At 34.5% G+C, this 21699-nt stretch overlaps 1 protein-coding gene across 1 annotated transcript in view; it reads right to left on the bottom strand.

Moving 5' to 3' along the window:
- The window catches only part of LOC145660945 (multicopper oxidase 3-like), a 96249-nt gene that overhangs the window by 44277 nt on the left and 30273 nt on the right, over positions 1–21699 (bottom strand). The window contains exons 4-5 of the mRNA XM_081726386.1: positions 21157–21367; positions 12129–12349 (exon numbers count right to left, since the gene is read on the bottom strand). Of these exons, the coding sequence (XP_081582512.1) occupies positions 12129–12349; positions 21157–21367 (432 nt within the window). The remainder of the gene's footprint in view (positions 1–12128; positions 12350–21156; positions 21368–21699) is intronic.

Genomic DNA, 21699 nt, shown 5'->3' with positions numbered 1-21699 from the left:
GCAGCAAAGATGATCCTTACAGACAAAAGAGAGAGATTGACAGTCGAAAACTTTGAGAAACTGTTGGTAATTTACTGTTTCCAAAATTACGAATGAGCAAGTTGTGTACTGAATGAATCACCTGATTCACTGAAAACAAAAGATGTTAATAAAAAGGGGTATGTAATAATTTATACTATTATTTTTAGAGCCTATTTTTAATTTTTAGCGCCTATTTTCCTATTTTTAGTACCTATTTTAGGCGCCTAAAATTAAACTTTTTGGTGCCTAAAATTCCGAAGTCTAGTGATTACATTGCTATTTATTCAATGATTATTTTGCTTAGAGTTTTCTTACTCTCCAGGGTACTCTTCAAGGATATACAATTACTCTTCACTTATGTCGCGAAAAAATATTCAGCTTGCAAATTTATTTCGAGAACTTCTCATTCCCTAATACATGTTTATACTCTCAATTTGTGCGTACAACCGACAAACTTACACAGAATCTCAACAGAGTTCAAATGTGAGGTGTCTGCTGTGAAACAAAGGTCAGTTATATGGGAGGGGATTTTAGAGTGCAGCTCTAGGAACACTGTGGGCTTTTAGAGTGTAATTCTAGGAACGCTGTAGGGGGCCATCCCGCTCCACCTGAGACAAAAAAAAAAAAAAAGAAAGAAATCTGGCGGCACACAACTAATTCACACTGGTTACAAAGCAGGCACAACAAAGTTCTGAATGAAATATGTTTATTTTTTTGCACTATTCCATTTTCCGAACAATAACATTTACCGATGACTTGTTAGCCCCTCCACCACAGCCACCATGAAAACAAATTCAATCGGAATTTGGCCAGCTCGTTTGATCACGAATAATTATCGTTTGATCCCAAGCATAATGACGTATTACACACAATTTGGCTAGGGCTTGTTAGCCCTTGATAATCGGCATGTACCATTCCATAGACATTTCAATCGTAAACAGGTAAGCAAAGTTTCGTTAGTTTCTGGTAGAAAGTATGACAGATAAAGTTGATTGTTTATTTAACAATGGTGGCCTCTAACAATGAAACTAACAACAACAACTGAAATCGACAAGTACCATTTCATAGATAACTCAGTGGTAATCCGATGGGTGTGCCAAGTTTGGTCAGTTTCTGGTACAAAATATAGCAAAGTTGATTCTTTGTTTAACGATGGTGGCCTTCAACAATGAAACTAACAACAATATGTGGAATCAACACGTACTATTTCCTAGATATTTCAATCTTAAATGGGTGTGCAAAGTTTGGTTAGTTTGTGGTAGAAAGTATGTAAGATAAAGTTGATTGTTTATTTAACAAAGAAGAAATCCAATGATTGTTTATTTAACAATAAAGATCTTCAACAATGAATCAAACACAATATGTGAAATCGACACATACCATTCCATAGATATTACAATCTTAAATGGGTATGCAAAGTTTGGCCAGTTTCTGCTAAAAAGTATGGCTGATAAAAATGATTGTTTATTTAATAATGGTTTCCTCTAACAAGAAAACTAACAACAATATGTGAAATCGACACGTACCATTCCATAGACATCTTAATCGCAAATGAGTGTGCCAAGTTTGGTTAGTTTGTGGTAGAAAGTATGGCAGGTAAAGTTGTTTGTTTATTTAACAATTTAGAAATCCATCGATTGTGTATTTAACAATGGTGGTCTTCAGCAACGAAACTAACAACAATACATGAAATCGACACGTAGCATTCCCTAGATATTTAAAACTTAAATTTGTGTGCAAAATTTCGTCAGTTTCTGGTAGAACGTATGACAAAGTTGATTGTTTATTTAACAATGGTAGCCTACAACAATGAAACTAACAACAATTTGTGAAATCGGCAGGTACCATTCCCTAGATATCTCAGTTGTAATCCGATGGGTATGCCAAGTTGGTCAGTTGGTGGTAGAAAGTGTGGCAGATAAAGTTGATTGTATATTTAACAATGGTGGCCTTCAACAATGAAACTAACAACACTATGTGGAATCCACACGTACCATTCCCTAGATATCTCAATCTTAAATGGGTGTGCAAAGTTTCTTCACTTTCTGGTAGAAAGTACGGCAGATAAAGTTGATTCCTTGTTTAACGATGGTGGCCTTCAACAATGAAACTAACAACAATATGTGGAATCAACACGTACTATTTCCTAGATATCTCAATCGTAAATGAGTGTGCCAAGTTTGGTTAGTTTGTGGCAGAAAATATGACAGATAAAGTTGACTGTATATTTAATAATGGAGAAATCCAACGATTGTGTATTTAACAATGGTGGTCTTCAACAATGAAACTAACAACAATATGTGGAATCTACACGTACCATTGTCTAGATATTTCAATCTTAAATGGGTGTGCCAAGTTTGGCCAGTTTGTGGTAGAAAGTATGGCAGATAAAGTTGATTGTTCATTTAACAATGGTGGCCTCTAACAATGAAAGTAACAACAATAAGTGAAATCAACACGCACCATTCCATAGATATCTCAATCGTAAATGAGTGTGCCAAGTTTGGTTAGTTTGTGGTAGAAAATATTACAGATAAAGTTACTGTATATTTAATAATGGAGAAATCCAACCATTGTTTATATAACAATGGTGGCCTTCAATAATGAAACTAACAACAATATGTGAATTTGACACAGTATTCCCTAGATATTTCAACTTTAAATGGGTGTGCAAAGTTTGGTCAGTTTGTGGTAGAACGTGTGGCAGATAAAGTTGATTGTTTATTTAACAATGGTGGCCTCTAACAATGAAACTATCAGCAATATGTGAAATCGACCCATATCGTTCCATAGATATCTTAATCTTAAATGAGTCTGCAAATTTTGTTTAGGTTGTTGTAGAAAGTGTGGCAAACTTGATTGTTTCTTTAACAATGGTGGCCTTCAACAATGAAACTAACAACAATATGTGAAATCGACACATACCATTCCCTAGATATTTCAATCTTAAATGGGTGTGCAAAGTTTGGTCAGTTTCTGTTAAAAAGTGTGGCACATAAAGATGATTTTTTATTTAACAATGGTGGCCTCTAACAATGAAACTAACAAAAATAAGTGAAATCGACACGTACCGTTTCATAGATATCTCAATGGTAAATGAGTGCGCCAAATTTGATTAGTTTTTGGTAGAAAGAGTGTAAGATAAAGTTAATTGTTTATGTAACAATTTAGAAATCCAAAGATTGTTTATTTAACAATGATGGCCTTCAACAATGAAAGAACAACAATATGTGAAATCGACACATACCATTCCATAGATATCTCAATCGTTCATAAGTGTGAAAAGTTTACTTAGTTTGTGGTAGAAATTATGACAGATAAAGTTAATCGTTTATTTAACAATAGAGAAATCCAACGAATGTTTATTTAACAATGGTGATCTTCAACAATGAAACTAACAACAATATGAGAAAACGACACATATCTTTCCCTAGATATTTTAATCTTAAATGTGTGTGCAAGGTTTGGCCAGTTTCTGGTAGGAAGTATGGCAGATAAAGTTGATTGTTCATTTAACAATGGCGGCCTCTAACAATGAAAGTAACAACAATAGGCGAAATCGACACGTACCATTCCATTGATATCTCAATCGTAAATGAGTGTGCCAAGCTTGGTTAGTTTGTGATAGAAAGTATGGCAGATAAAGTTGATTGTTTATCTAACAATGGAGAAATCCAACGATTGTTTATTTAACAATGGCGGCCTCTAACAATGAAAGTAACAACAATAGGCGAAATCGACACGTACCATTCCATTGATATCTCAATCGTAAATGAGTGTGCCAAGCTTGGTTAGTTTCTGATAGAAAGTATGGCAGATAAAGTTGATTGTTTATCTAACAATGGAGAAATCCAACGATTGTTTATTTAACAATGGCGGCCTCGAACAATGGAACTAACAACAATATGTGAAATCGACTGGTACCATTCAGTAGATATCTCAGTTGTAATCCGATGGGTATGCCAAGTTTGGTCAGTTTGTGGTAGAAAGTGTGGCAGATAAAGTTGATTGTTTATTTAACAATGGTGGCCTCTAACAATGAAACTAACAACAATATGTGGAATCCACACGTACCATTCCCTAGATATTTCAATCTTAAATGGGTGTGCAAAGTTTGGTCAGTTTCTGGTAGAAAGTACGGCAGATAAAGTTGATTGTTTTTTTAACAATGGTGGCCTCTAACAATGAAACTAATAACAATATCTGAAATCGACACGTACCATTCCCTAGATTTTGTAACGTCCATTAACCAGATTATATCCGTCTTTGCTTAATTTTTGAACTGTTTATTTTATATTTGATTGTTTTAATTGTATTAGTTGTATATGTTAACATTGGTGACGGTGGCGCCATCTATCGTTTTAGACACAAACTGTTTGGACGTTCTGAATAACCTTAAGTTTCTCTTCTACTAGAACCGCAAATAATACATATGAACCACCGTTTTCGGTTTCTATATTGATCTACATAGAGCAAAAACGTTAAGAGGTAGCGATATATATATCACAAGAGTGTTATCTCCACGTTTGCGCGCGCGCCTATTCATATCAAAACAAGTAGAAAATGGCAACTTCAGATTGAAAACTAGTTGTTATGGTTACGAAACGGTAATAGATAACGGAAATAAGTTTTCTATATAGATTTAGCAACGCAAGGTAGTTCTTACTATCAACATCTTCCCTCTATGCAACTGTGAGTGGCAGAAATCTGTATATTGACTTCTATATGATAATAATTATAATAATTGTAAGATATAGCGGAAAGCTGTTTTAATATGTTTCCCGCCTCGAACAACAGGTTCAATTTCTCACCTTATCCATCTATCACAATCGTAAGTTCTAAATCTAGAACTTTTGGTTCTACAATTGAATTGCATTTGTACAGTTCGGGCGTGTACCACAATTTTACAATGTGAAACGAAACTCACTTGATACACTTCTAAAGTATGCTTTGCATGAGTATGGGAAATCTTAGAGTATAGTTGTGTCCATTTGTCTGTCGACAGGTAAGAGACGGTAAGAAACAAAGAAGCGTTTTTAAAAAATCGACTCAGTGTCTTAATAATATTTTCTGTCTTCAACCACATCATTCCTCTAAGATCGAAAGTGGTAGCAGTCTACTGCTACGTCCCATTTCAATATTTATTTCCATAGAACAGGAATGATAAGAGAACGTGAAAACAGATTTTTGGGAATCGAATCTGAGTTCCAGCAATGGAGCAGGAGTAAAATATATTATTTCCAGTTTTAACATTGATTACTATCGAACAAAAACGGTAACATGATAGCTACAAACGATTTTGTAAGAAATCGATTCAGTGTCTCAAGAAAGCATACCATTTTCACCCGCATCCTTGTATTAAAACCATAAATTGTATACATTTACTACTACTTCCGGTTACTTATTGATCATTACAGAGCAGAAAGAATAAGGGCTTTTGATACTATAATCTGTTTTATGCAACCTGATAGGAAAAAGAAGAATTCTTCCCCCCACTATGCTCAATTACACGTGAATGTTGGTTTTCCGTCTTCCACAATCAGCCCGCGTACACGGAGGTATAGAGTGTAACAAAATATGCCTAAACAATAAAGTACAACTTTCATAATAAAACTATGTATTTTAAAGCATTTAATTACATTTGTCTGTATTACTGAGGTAAGTAACACGTGTTATTATAATGGAAATTTTATTGAACAATTGTATTGTTTGTTTTCATTCTTTTTAGCAGCCTGGCTTGTGACATAATGTTGGAATGGCAAGGGATGGCAGGGTTGGCAATTGAATGGGTATTTACTTATTAATACAATAATTTCATAATATAAAATTGAAAACCGAAAATGAAATCTTTATAAGTTTTACGTACCATGCTTATGCCGGCTAGGCTAAAGAAAATGGTGGTGATGAGAAGTGAATGAAATGGTGGAATGAAGAAAGTGGCAGGAAATGGGAGAACCCCGAGAAAACCCACGCACACAGTGTAAAATGGAAAATCAAGTACAATATATATGGGTAAATTATCAGAGTGTTAAGATGATAAGAATAGAACCCGAAATGCTAAAATTAAAAAAAAAACTTTCGTTGTATAAGAAAGAAAGAGTAACGATAAATACGAGTTCGTTCAATTACATAAAAATAACGAACGACTTGGCTTAAAGAGCTCAAAAGCTAATCGTAACAGAAACAAACATTTCCATTAGATTTTAACCTGCGAGAAGGCAATGTTTGTTAAAATCCATCCTTCAGAGATCCTGCTTTACGTTGTCCGGAAACCTCCTCTTTCGTCCAGCAAATAGTCTCCTGCTCCTATTCTATTTGAATAGAACTTGGTGACTTGTTGCGTATTTTCCATACAAGCAACATGTCATGCTTATCTTATACGGTTTATATTAACTTTGCTATTTCTATAATACTCGGTGACTTGTAGTTATTGTAAAATAAAAGCTTGTATAGCGTTTTAATTCACCTGAATGAATGCCTGTTTTCCTCCAAATATTTTTATCGAAATTTTATTTTCGAAACCTCGCAGTCCCGTTCTCGTATTTGTGTTAGGGAGCAACTTCACATTCATACAAAATTAGGTAGATTGAGTTCTTACTTAATTTAATGTTTTCGATATTTCTTAAGACAATAAAATGTTTTACAGTGGAGTAAACTTTAATCTATAAATAATATGCAATACTTTTCTACAAGACAAAAATTAAAAACAGCATTTGTTTGTTACTCTGTTTGATAGCTAAAAGGAACAGTAGTCTCAGCGTTAGGTACGAGCGAATTGACGTACGAATTTAGAGTTTACACGATTCTGTTTATTAGAAAAGCTTCGCTCTCTGTGAAGGTCAACGACTAGCTTTCCCCTTCTGCAGTGGCAAGTGGTGGCAGGTAGGAGACTTTCCTATCAGGTTACCTGGAACAGACTTTAAATAGAGGCTTAGAACAGTAACTTTCATTTCGACATTTTTTCCTTTATGCAAACCGAAAGTGGTGGACATTCTTCAATGCTGAGACCCAAAATGTAAAACAGTCACGCACACAATAAGAAGTAATTGCTTGGATAAATTCGATACCCCGAAAGTAGATTTATTTCGGCTCTTACGAGTACAAGTGGTAGAAATCCATCATAGAGCGTAAAACAGTAATAAGGTCACCACACACACTTTAACACCAGTTAAATACATGCTAAACTACCATGACAGAAAAGCATTAAGACAGCTATAGTATTTGTCAGACCTTGTGCTTTCAGATTATGAATTTTTTCGATTGGTAGTACTTTCAAAGAAGTTAAAAAGTGTTTTTTTTTTTTTTTTTACAAAAATCCTTTGCCAATAAACAAGTATAACTTTATTGGAATAATATCCACTAGCTGAAAGATGTGGAAAATGTGCATCTAATAATGGCCATTTTTTCATAAAGTAATCGTGACGTGTCTCTTTCAATTATCCAATTATCGTGTTTTCTTCCTTCCAAATTTATATATATATATATATATATATATATATATATATATATATATATATATATATATATATATATATATATATATATAGAGAGAGAGAGAGAGAGAGAGAAGGCTGTTTCAGCCTTATGATAATGAAGTACAAACCCGTGCCTTAAGGAATAAAACCCCGTTTCTACCAGCGATCATGTTCGATGTGAGAACCCCGTTGGTGAATGATTGCACTACATCGTAGTTTCCACTGAAGGATATCTCTATTGAGCACTGTCTGATCCAATTTCGCTCACTCCTCCTTGCATCTTTCCAAAGGCAACTAAGCGCGGTCGGACGACGCTTATTGATGTTCCGTTTGAGTAGGCCAAAAGCACGAAAGTCCATAGAGGATGCATCTGATGACTTGACGGGGATGTCTAGAAATGGGATAGCCTTTACATCTGTCTCCTGTCCCATACGTGTCATGTAGGCCACCGTTCGTTTGGCAGTATGGCTGCTGGCCTTGTCCTGGTGGATGAACACTCTGTCAGTGTCATTGACATACAAAGCCGGGGCATGTTGGCGTTAGATGGGTTCCAGTACATGCTCAATATAATACGCTGCATTTACCTTGACATTTAATGACACCCGGTGTATCGGAAGCTTTACTTTTGTACAGAAAGCCGTCACTACCATAAATCCCTTTGGAAAACTCTCCTTGCAGGAGCGAACCCACTTTACATGATCGGTTCCATCACTGCGACGGTAGTAAATTGCACGCATCTGCTGGAATCCTGTTAAACAGACCCATGCTTCATCTAAGGTGATCACATAACGCCATTTGTTATCTGCCAGGTACCTTCATACAGCCTTTTGCATGCAACCCGCCGTTCTGCGGTTTGCGTTGGCTTCAGAATATAGACCCGCCGCTGATGTGCACTTCTGAGTTCCAAATTGTGGCGTATGATTCGGTGTATAGTTGCAGTTGACCATCCAACACGCCTCGCTATGTTACGTTGGGCGGATAGATTCTCCTGGATCACAAACAGGCGGACCTTGGCAATGACGTCTTGACTGCGTCGTGGAATTGGTTGCTTCTTTTGCCCCTTTTGACAACGCATGGCAATGATTTGCTCTGGGTTTGCATTGCGATGGATGGCTGCATTAATTCCCTTATCATACACTGTGAAACCTTTCCTTTTGCACTGTGTTCTTATTCGGCTATAGCTGTAGCCTATATCAGAAAGTGCTACGATGTAACCCTCCCAAAAAGGGTCGATTTTCGGCGGCATTCTGCTCACACACGTCTCTTCTCTGCACGGCTTGTACGCAAGTGTCTGGCTACTCCGTACTGCGTGCGTCACGTTGCTAACGCGAAAATAGCGCTCCTGGTAGCGACTGCAAATTGCTATCATAAGGATGAAACAGCCTTCTGTATATATATAAATTTTTATTCCGGAGTATTTATTCTTTATATTTGACAGATTTCAACCTCAAGTTGTGAGAATGGTTGGATGATTAAAACAAAAGATACGACCAAATAGGATAAAATGGAAGTTTCTTTCCGATTATATGAAGGATAATTACTTTATCATATGCCTGTAATTTGAGATTATCTTCAAGGCTAATCATTTCTGACCGATTTCAAACGCAAGCAAGGGGAATAACTTAGAAAACTTAAAAGAAATGTATAATAAATTGCATCATAAACGTATAATGTTTTACATAGTTTCTAATAAAGATATTATTTTTTATAACATTATGTAATGGTGCTAGCTTCCAATCCAAATTTTACACCCTTTCACTTTCTCTTCATGACAAAGTTCAACCTTTATAACAATTATTTCCTAAAAGAAAAGATACAACACATGCAACATTTCCTTAATGTCAGGTAAATGTTTTTATTTACCACGAAACAAACAGGCATATACGTTCATTTGAGTAGGATGGCAGAAGCTTGCTTGCGCTCAGTTCAATAATCGTAGAATACCAACACTCTTTTGTTTTTGGACCGTTTGATAGTCTTAAAAGAACCATCTTCTTACAAGTGGGAAATTAATCATTCATCTTATTCTGATAGAAGAAGACGTGTCCGTTTCTGTTACGAGAAGAATAATATTCAATGAATATAAACCTGGAATCTTGAATATTATAAAATAAATCTCCACTCCATCTTTACAAGCAGAATTTCCAGTAAAACTATTTTTTTAAAAAAACACTATTCATACCTTGAAGTTTAGCAAATCCTCAGATTAGGCTCTCTTCAAACTTTATACAAATTACCAATCCATTCCAAAACACTGAACTCGTATTACCTTCCATTTAATTGAGAATTTATACAGCAAAATTCAAAACTCTTATTCTTACTTATACAAATAATCACATTGGACACATTTTTGAGTAAAAAAAATCGAAGATTTGAATATTAAATGAAATTCCCCTTCTCATCTTACAAACGTAATTTCTGAAAACCATGAACTTCGTGTTTGTTACTTTTAATGGTATGAAACTTTTTATATTTTATATTATATTATAAAATGAAAAATGTCTGCGGTCGGTAATATTTTAATGAATTCTAAGTATATTGTACACGCTGAATCCAAAAATAACATTAGTTTTACCAAATTGGCTCTAGGTGTTGAGATAATTGGCATCAATATAGATGTATCTTGAATGAAATATATGTATGTCCCTACTATGCTGTAAAAGTTGTGTAATTATAGACATAATTTTGTGCCGAATATGATTAATAGTATTTGCCTTAGTTTGTAAATGCTTCCATTTCTGTTACTAAAATTATGTTTGTTTCCTCATTTCTTTCAGTGAAAGATTAATTCTTCACGAAGAGGCTGTAGAAACGACCCATGGTTTCTGCTACATCTGTGGCGAATACTGTCAACTGAAAGAAAGGAGGAATATCACTGACTTCGTCAAGCAAGCAAATTTCAGTATAAAGGTTGGACACCAAGACGAAAGTTGGGCGTTTCATAAGATTTGCAAGACTTATGTCGAGTGCTTACGGTATTGGACAAACGTAGAACAAGGTTGAAATTTGGTGTGCTTATGGTATAGAGAAAACAGAAGAATCACCATGATGATTGTTATTTTTGTGCCACAATCATGAAAGGCTTCAATTATTACAGAAAACACAAATGGGAATATTCTGACTTAGAATCAGCGAGAAGACCAGTGTCTCGCAGTGAGGATATATCAGTGCCGGTGTTTACTTTCCTCTCTCCACTTGCATTCTCCGATGTTGAAGAAAGCCAGTAGGTAAGTGACACCACTGAATGTGAATTTGACGACAGAAGGGTGCGAAATGGACAGTTCTTGCAAAATGAACCGAATGATCTTATACGAGAACACGGTCTATGAAAACAGCAATCAGAACTTTTTGCATCTAGTCTGAAGAAAAAGAACTGTCTGAGCCCTGATACTAAAATAACAATTTATCGAACAAGAGAGCAGACTTTCTCCAACATTTCATGAACGGTGAAGACAGTGTACTGTAACAACATTCCGCAAATTCTTCTTCAATTAGTATTGCCAAAATATCGACCAGAAGATTGGTGACCCTTTATAGACAGTTGCTCAAGAAGTTCCAAACGTGTGCTATTGCACAATGGCAACCGTAATGCACCTGTTCCTCTTGGATACTCGACAAAACTTAAAGAAGAGTATGCAAACATTAAGCAGATCTTACAGATGCTATGTTATCATGAACACGAGTGGTATATCTGTGTAGACCTTAAAATGGTAAATTTACTGTTATGATAGCGAAGTGGATACACCAAATACTCTTGCTTTATCTGCATCTGGGATTGTCGAGCTAAATATCTGCATTGGGAGCAGGGCATATGGCCATTAACAGAAAATATGTTAATAGGTGCAGGAAACATCATTAACAAGCCGGAGTTGCCAGGAACAGAATCATTCTCCCACCTTTAAATATCAAGTTGGGAGTTACAAAACAAAATTTTCGGACTTTCGACAAGGATGACAATTGTTTCAAATACATTTGTAAATCCTTCCAAGGTAAAAGTATAGGAAAACTAAAGACAGGAATATTTCATGGCCCTGACATCCGTAAGCTTATGCATAATGCGAAATTTGTAACTGTCATGAACGATACGGAAGTCGCTGCATGATGAAGTTTCGTTTGTGTAGTGAAGAACTTCGGGAACCACAGATTAAATAACTATAAGAAACTAGTTCGAAATATGCTTACAGCTTTCAGAAACATAGGTGCTAATATGAATATCAAGTTACATTACTTCCATAGTCATTTGGAGAAATTTTCCGACAACTTTGTAGATTACGGTTAGGAACACAGTAAGCGGTTCCTCCAAGATATAAAGGTGATGGGAGAAAGATATCAAGACTGACATTCACATGATGGATGATTATCGCGTTTGTCCTACTGATGAACACAGACAAAAATCCAGCAAAATGAGCTTTTTGCATGTAGTAAATTTATTCTTATGTTACGTGCAATCAGGAACATACCTTTTTTTCTCACTCTTCATGATCTATGCATGTTTCCATGTGACTTAATGCTCTTTGACACAAATTAAATGATATTTCACACACGGCTAAATGTTTTCATCACATGTCTCTATATCTAGTGCTTGTATTCCGGTGTTTTTGCTTACAAACGTTTGTCTTAATTATAACTTACTCTGTACCTTCCCTTTCCATTAATTAGAAACGTCTTTGGTAGTTGATTCGGATCTCGTATCCTTCTTCCTGGATAATTATTAGCACCCAATTCATGAATCCAATCTTGAATATAAATATAATGTTCTGGCAGATCAAAATCATATAAAGTACTTGAAGGATCATTGCTTGCTGTATCTCTAACAATTAGCGCTCCTGTAATCCCGTCAAGTCTCTGGAAACCTGTAGTTCAAAGGAACATATTTGTTAAAAATATTTTGGAGATATGTAAGACATTTAAAGTCAAATTTTAAATTTCATTGTAACATTGTGTTAAAGAAAGGGAATATTTCCCCATATCAAGCTGCTTCTTCTTCATTTTCTTTATTTTTACAATATTATTTTAAAACACGTAAATAGAGAAAATTATTGGACTGTGATGAATATGACACATAAACATATTTCATAGAACTTTGGCTCTCGGAATGTATATCTTCAGTAAATATTTCTGGAGAGTGTGTTTTAAGCAAACTTGTCTTTTTATTACCTGCTTCGGATAATAAATCTCAATAAGTCTATATTTCATATAGTGTGTACTGGAGAAAAGAATTACACTACAAGCAAGTAGACAATTCCACCTGGATGGCTTCCCTATGACTAGATGTTAAATCCTTTTCATTTTTCACGCTTATCTGGCTGATTCCTGATGGAATTATATGACGTGTGCATAGTGATGGGCAGTGGGAATATTCCCGGTGGGAAGGAAAATAAAAAATGGGACTATTCCCAGGTTTTTTTCCCTGGCATATAAATTTCCGGGAAGGAATTTATATCCATTTCTTTACTTTATCTTCCAAATTATAAGAACCATATATCTAATTATCGTCATGTATTATTATTTACTTCTAGGTTTTAAATAATTTGGAGATTAAAAAAATAAAATTCTTTGACAGCGAAGTAGCAAAGTACTACTTTAAAAATGATGAAAAGGAACCAGTTTGTACAGTAATGTAGAAATTATGTAGAAATAGAGATGAAGTACTATCAATACACCCCAAACCACCGTTAGCAGTAGACGTCGGTCTGTCTCCTGGCTCTGATTCAAATTTCTGAAAAGGTGCTCAGACTTCTCTTACATGTAAATTAACGCATGAAATTTCGAGAAATAGGTAGAAAGAAAGGCCATGTGTTTCAAAGTTACGTGCTAAATTATAAAACTAGGTCAGTATCTTGCAAATATTGTGAACATAAATATGTATGCGCAAATGTGTCTTCTGATACATGGTGAAACATGTCTTCTGACAGTTACGGAACCTAATTTGTTTATAGCATATAAAAATTTAATATGTTTATAATATTACTAGTAGAGTCAAGTTTAGAAAATCCACTTACGTATTAATTTAAACTGTTTAGCGGTGTAAAAGTATGTGGACTTACTATACCATTTTTACCACATATTTTCTTGCATAGAACATATTGTAAGTACATATACATATATGTGTATTCTCTAAATGTAATTAAATATTAATAAAATAACATAATGCCGTTCAGAATATACATTCTGAAGAATCCTCTGGACGTAACAGTAATAATATGCGGTGATAAAAAACGAATTTACCTTTGAAATCATAATATAGTAATAAAATTCAATTTTCTTTGTGGTTTATACATAAATTTTCGGAATATTCCCGGAATATGCCCATATGTGAAAAAAGGGGGATTTCAAAGAGGAAGTTGTAGTTTAAAACCTAAGTATAAAGTAAAGTATCTCACGAATTCCCTATATCACTAACTAGGGATGATACCATACCGGGACCAAGTACCTGGGGAAAACCTATATATCGTCTCAGAGCTCTTGCCATGAGAAGCACGAAACTATTTTCAAATCACGGGCAAACCCGCAAACTGGCTCTATAAGGGGCCAGTTTGTTGATGTTTGTGACCCTATGTATGGCATATTCGACCAAAATAAAAATGAATATTACGATGCATTACACGTAAGCCCCTGAGCCCGTCATGTTCCTGTTTCGCTCACTGCTAGAACGTGACTCGGGCAAGGGTTTGATAATATCACTTTGCACTAAAACGTACCCATTTCTAACGGCATAAACATCACTGGAGAACATATATTTCAGACATATTCCTCTTCCAAGGACCCCAGTTTATCAGTGTTGCCAACCAAGTATAAAAACAAGAAATTCTAAAACATGTTCCGTACGATGAGACGTTTATACACCAAGCTGGGCAGAAACATCACACAAACTATAGCAAAAAGATGTTGAGTGTGGCCGTCTCCCAACAATTCTAGGTTGTCAATGTAGCCAACAAGTGTTAACATAACAATGCTAAAAATGGCGGGAATGTCATTGAATGAATATATGACAAAAGCGATGGAGGCAGAATTGGACAATGGAAAACATAGTGTGAGTGTCCCCATCTTCCATCTCTCTCAGTGTGGCGAAACAATTAGACTGTGGCCCATACTAGGTTTGTAGTATGTTAGTGAACCCACAGGCACCCATATTGTCAGTTATGTTTGCCAATGCGGTAGACTTCATGGGAAAATCTTGAATGTACGCATTGGTTGGTAACACTGCCACACTGAGGTGGTTGGGAGACTTGGACATACACTATGTTTTCCATTGTCCAATACTGATTCCATCACTTTTGTCATATATTCTATCAATTGCAGTCACGCCATTTTCAACATTCTGATGTTTACTTTTGTTGGCTACACTGACAACCTAGATTGGTTGGGAGACGGCCACACTCAACATCTTTTTGCTATAGTTTGTGTGATGTTTCTGCCCAGCTTGGAGTATAAACGTCTCATCGTACGGAAAGTATTTTACAATTTCCTATTTTTATACTTGGTTGGCAACACTGATAAACTGTGGTCCTTGGAAGAGGAATATGTCTGAAGTATATTTTCTCTAGTGACGAATGATGTTTATGCCACGTTTTCATGGATATACATCGAGTGGTACAGAAACCATCTGCCACGTTGTATTTACAATTCGTTGGCAACACTGACGAAATGGGTACGTTTTAGTGCAAAGTGATATTATCAAACCCTTGCCCGAGTCACGTTCTAGCAGTGAGCGAAACAGGAACATGACGGGCTCAGGGGCTTACGTGTGATGCATCGTAATATTCATTTTTATTTTGGTCGAATATGCCATACATAGGGTCACAAACATTAACAAACTGGCCCCTTATAGAGCCAGTTTGCGGGTTTGCCCGTGATTTGAAAATAGTTTCGTGCTTCTCATGGCAAGAGCTCTGAGACGATATATAGGTTTTCCCCAGGTACTTGGTCCCGGTATGGTATCATCCCTAGTTCGTGATATAGGGAATTCGTGAGATACTTTACTTTATACTTAGGTTTTAAACTACAACTTCCTCTTTGAAATCCCCCTTTTTCACATAGAATACGAACCAAAAAGTTCTATGGGCATATAAACTACAGTCTCGTCCGAACTAGATTCCTTCAATAAAATTGTTTTGACGTATACCACATTAACAGTGTATTTCTATACCGGACAAACAAGCTTCCGTATTCGGTATAAAAAAGTTTTGTGTGTGTTATTTCTTCCTATATATAAATCCACACCATTAATTTGACACAATTCGAAATGATTTTACCGAGGAGACCACAATTGGAAGATACTGTAGGATCATACAACTTTATGGTTCGTATTCTAATGAGGGGAAAATGTGATTTAAAGTTGAAGAGATCAAAGATAGAGTATCTTACGAATTTCTCATATTAGGAAGATGAAACTCGATATGTAAACTGATTTCTAAAACACGTTGACATACACATATTACTTACAATATTAAAAGACACATTGTGAGGATAACGCATTTCTAGAGGGGTCCAAAGGGATGAAATGTAAATAACTGGAAACGACCTGTATTAGTGTTGAATCCAAAGTTTTCGGAGTGACTGAAAACTCCCGATACCATCTAAGTCCAAGTTTATCCCCATCGGAAAGGGGTGGTGAAGGGTAAGACGAGTGAAAAATGAAACGTTCAAAATAATCGACATTCGTGTCGAATTCATACTTTACGTACTTGCTAAGCAGTGGCAGTCCTAAAGACAGTTAAACCCAAGTTTAGCTACAAACTACATGTGAGCTGAACTAGAAATTGTCAGGGACAACGCCGAAGGTGTTCCTTGTGATTATTCTAATAATACTAACATTAAGAATATTCTGAAGTTCATTACTAGTGTGACACTGCCAATACGAAGGTACGTGCGTTATTGCTCCCTCATTTATAAAACCTTGAACATGAAATGTCCCCAACAGTTGTATTGTAACCTTATATGTTGGTCACATATCCATTCTTATGTGACTCGCAATATTTAAAGAAAATGACATGCCAAGGAAAAATAAAACAAGTAGAGAGATGTTTCCATATAATCAGGTCCAAGGGCATGGAACGCAGTGACCGAAATAATGACATACAATCATTAGTAGCCTTTAAACAGAGCTTGAAACATTACGTCAAATGTCAGATATTCGTGACCAGCAATTATTCTGTAGCACTCATTATAAGTACAATTTCGTGTGAGACTATAAAGCGTATGTATTGCTCTTTCCTTTCATCTATGTAATGCATTTTGTTTTTCTTTCACTTTAAATGCAGCTTAAATATATGTTACCTTAATTAGCTTTTCTTTCTTTCTTATTTTTAAATTATACTTATGCCTACATTTTTTCCCTAACTGTTGTTTTTAATGTGATTATTTGATCTTTTCGTTACTTCCAACTTTAGGAATCGAATTTCTAATAACGTTAATTGTTTTACATAATATTATATTTTGTTGCAAATTTCGCTTATTAATAATATAAATAAATATAATTATTTTATATTTTCAAAATTTTGTTTATGTTAATTAGTTACCCATGTCGGGATTTAACTACATTATATGTAGGCATAGTGATACTAATGATCAAGTTTCTTACCCATCAAAATGCAAATAATTACGGAAATTATTCTAAATTTTGTGAATTTACACTTTTTTACATTTTCTCCGGTGCTTGGGGTCCGTGGTTCGATCCCAGCTAGCGCCGTGTGAACTTTGTAGTGGACAAACTCCGTGCTCGTAGGTTTTCTTGGGGTTCTCCCGTTTCCTCACACTTTCTTCATTCCACCATTTCACTCATCTCTCATCATCACCGTCTCCTTTAGCCTAACCGGCATAAGCGTGGGACGTAAAACAAAGATTTCATTTCATTTCATTTTTTTGCATTTTCGTATTCAAAATATTTGATTACATTAATTGTAATAATTATTTTCAAAATTATTAACTAAAAAAGTTCGATGATTACTAAAATTGATAGTTTATATTCATAATCTTGTACATGTTTACATTCTTATATTTTTAAAAGTAACTTTAGCGTCGAAACGAGTGTGTGAACGGCTGGTTAGCGCATAGGATTGAGACTTGGTACTTGATGGTGTTTTTAAATGAAGTCATTTGTATGGAATTTGTGCTCCTATAAATACTTTGTGCTCCTATAAATGTTTTACTGTTTTAACAGAAGTAAGGTATGTTGGACATCTGGAATTTGATTATCAAAGTTAACATGAAGTATTGAACTGGAATTGTGGAAGAAACTTAGCTAAATAAAACAATAGTAAGAATATCTCAAGTGAGAAAATACTTATAATTCTTGTGAGTACATAGGCTAAGATTTCATCAGTGAGGTAGCTCCTTTCATCTACTTGCTGATCAGTGAATTTTGTTCAGTTCTGTAAGCTGAAATGTTATATTAATAAAAAGTTTTGTTGAGCACGTAAAAGACAAAACGTGATTTTGGCTAGTTTTATTTTAGTTTTTTTCTCCCACAAACTAAATTGACTGTATTTCCAAGCATTGCACAACATTTTACTATATATCTAAATTATTAATATTTTGGCAGAATGAAAGAGTCTTGGTGAATAAAGATGTAATTTTGATGTTTTCATTCAACGGCCTCAAATTTATGGTGATGTCAAAATTCTTTGAATCAGCTTCTTTTTCTGTAATAATAATATTTGTTATTTCACATATCTTCAGAGAAGATACGTAAACATCAATACCGATTAATGAATACTTTTATTTTATTTAAAATTTTTCTTTGCTGCTGTATACAAAAAAAATCCACAAATATTTAGATTTGCCATCTTCCTATTTTGATTCTGCTTCAAATGCATGTTTAGTAACCAAGAGACGATGATTAGATTTTGATAACATCTGTGTTTAGTACATGACATTTCAATTTATGTATAGGGTAATATTAGTGTAACGTAGTGATGCAAGTTCTAATATGTGTCTATAGCATACTAGGCTATTACCATATTTTGATTTCATATGTATATTAACATTGCATGTACAGGAAATAACAATTTAATATTTCATAAACTAATTGCAAAACTTTTGAAGAAACCAATTATAGTAACAACTATTAACATATTTGTAATAGTCCATTATTAATCCATATCATTTGTCTTTAGAAATTAATTGCAAAGTTTACTTTTCCTTTAAAATGTGCACGTATAATTTCATAAGAACAAAGATGAATCTAATCTCTACACAGTTTTATTTCCGTATTTAGCTAAATAATTTCCTCGTATTTTGGGAGTTATTTCATAATAATGATTCAGTGTACTTTCAATTATGAAATTTTTTTTAATTAGTAACTTTAATAAGGTTTCCAAGTGTACAAACCGAACATAGAACATATATTCTGAATTATAATTTGATAGGTTTTAGTTTTAAGCATAATTTTGTTTTAGCATTTGTGATATATTTCCTAACAAGAGCTAAAGTGGCGGCTCTATAGTAAATAAATAATTTATATAATTTATTACACAATTATTATTATTGTCTGTGTATTAACCTCTAAATAGTATTTTGCAACATCTTTTTTGCTGCTTTTATTTTTTTCTCTTTTACTGTTTCTTTTCTTCGGTGAAGGTTAGGTGTTACAAATGCCTTGGCTAAATTTCGACGGCTTTAATTTTGGCGTTGGAATTAAAACTATTTATTTTACTAAATTCTTTGCTTTTGATAAAAGTAACCCCGAAAACTTCGCGCATATCAGTTGAACTTTAATTCAGACAAGCAACGCCGAAGGTGTTGTTCTCCATTATTTGTTCTGCCCAATTCTTTAGTTTCAAATGTTATACGTAAACATTATTGCCCTCATATGATGCCAGGTGTATCTTCTTTTAGTGTATATATATATAAAAGGTTCCAAATGTCCCCTGACATAGGGTAACTCTGTTATTAGCAGAGTTACATCAAAATGTAAGAGGAAAAACCATCTTTAAATATTATGTTTTCAATTTAAAGTGAAGTAACTTTCTTAAATCGGACGAGTCGTACACCTTTTATGTGCTCAATGTTAAATGAAAATGCAACGTTGCCATTTACTTGAAATTATAACATAAATGAAAAAAGTTACTGTTTGAAATAAGGGCTGGCCATCAATTCATTAGCGTAAAAGACAGTAACTTCATTCACTTATGTTGCTGGTCCAGGTAAATGGCCACGTTGAATTTTCATTTAATATTGGGTGCATGAGTGTACAGCCCAAACGGCTGGTCCGATGTAAAAAAAAAAATCCTTCACTTTATATTAAAAACATCATATTTGGATATTGTTTCCCATCTTAAAATTTGTTGTAACTCTGGTAATAACAGACTTATCCTGTGTTAGGGGATTTCCGAGACACCCTATATATATATATATATATATATATATATATATATATATATATATATATATATATATATATATATATATATATATAAGATTGAAGCAGAAATATTTTTCAATCCGAAATGATTACTTTCCTTGGTGTTCATTCCTAAGAAAATATATTTCTTCTCAAGAATGCATTAATCTGAATAACTGTACAAAGTAATGACAATCATACTTGGCAATTTAATGAATGATCTGAATGTTAATATAGTAAATATAGATGCGAACATAGTAATAAATGCTCATTTGTGGTAATAATTAGGAGTAGTAATAACTATGAGTACGTTTGCGTGCTGGAGCTTAGAGTTAGGCACCCATATCATTTGTAGAGGTAAGGTAGGGAGGGAGTGACAGGTAAAAATAATCGTATTAGTTCAAAACGAAAATTTGAGTCGCTAAGAAAACTGGTAGCAACTCTGATGCTGTTTAAATCTAAGTTTTGTCGAAATATTGATAACGGGACAGGTGTTCTGGGCTTTTAGAAAATTCCGACTTTAAGGAGGGAAGGGGACAATTTGTATATTTACTATTACCACATAGAAATCGACATAGTCTTTTGTTTGTAATCGTATCACAGAAAGAAATGACAGAACCATTCGAAATGCATTTTGAAGCATTTACTTTACTTGGGTACTTTGAAGCATTTGGGTACTTTATGGGTCTTCTTATTATTATTTAGTTGAAATGCGTATCAAAAAGGGGAAAGAGTGTTCAAAAATGTCCCATAAACTATGTTCCCCGTGCAAAGAACGAGCACATCAACTAGAACCGTTTAAACACTAGTAGTTTATTTTTCAGTGTCAGTAGAAAATAGTATAAAATAAGTTTCGATTAAATGCAAACAATAACACTGTGTACTGTATGACTTCTTCATTGAAAATAAAGAATAAGCTTGAAACATCAATGTCATTGCACGCTACGCATTTAGACATAATAATATACCACGATTGAACTGCTTGCATTCTGTAATCCTCGTATTGTATAAAGCCTTTGGAACTGTAAAATTATTTATTATTCAAGTCATTAATATTATAACACATGATTAAGTAAGCAAATATTGATACCATATGTACAGACGTTGTACATAAAATCTTGTATTAATCATCCACTGCATAGAACAACACCAGCAAAAGTTTCTTGCGGTTAGAAGTTTACCAATTTTTGAGCAGTGCGACCGTGATTCGTTTTTCAAGTTAAACAATAGTTCTCCGTCACAAACACGTATAACATTGTACTGGAAGAAGAAATTACCGAATAAATTGGTAAAAACTCGTAGAAAATAAACACTTACCTGAATGAGAATGGTAGAAAAATGTTCCCGACTGCAAAACAGTAAACTTATATCGAAATGTTGTTCCCTCCAAAATATCGCACTGAGTCACCATTGGAACGCCATCCATAAAAGGAGTTGTCCGTTGGAATATTCCATGCCAATGAATAGTAGTTCCTGTACCTTTCATCCTATTTTTCACATCAACTACAACAGTATCCCCTTTACATACCTGTAACAGATTATTGAAGCCTTAAAGTAGTTCAATATTCCGCGTTTGATAAATGTAATAAAACATAATTCCAATTTAATATTAATGGATGTAAAACTAACTAACTCTATGGCCTATGGAACCCGGAGGTTCAATGCAGCGTTCACAAAAACTATCCACTGAATTCTACCCTTAGCTAACTGCATCCAGTTTCTACTTTGTATTCCGATCTCTGCGAGACCCATCTTAATATTGTCCTCCCATCTGCGCCTAGGTCTTCCTAATGGTCGTTTTCCGATTGGTCTTCAGTCAAGACTTTGAATGCGTTTCTACTTTCTTACATTCTAGCTACA

The sequence above is a fragment of the Thermobia domestica genome, chromosome 9, assembly GCF_964235325.1.
Source record: "Thermobia domestica chromosome 9, izTheDome1.hap1.1, whole genome shotgun sequence".
NCBI lineage: Eukaryota > Metazoa > Arthropoda > Insecta > Zygentoma > Lepismatidae > Thermobia > Thermobia domestica.
Note: the sequence above shows the minus strand (reverse complement) of the source record. Positions and strands in the feature narration are given on the sequence as shown.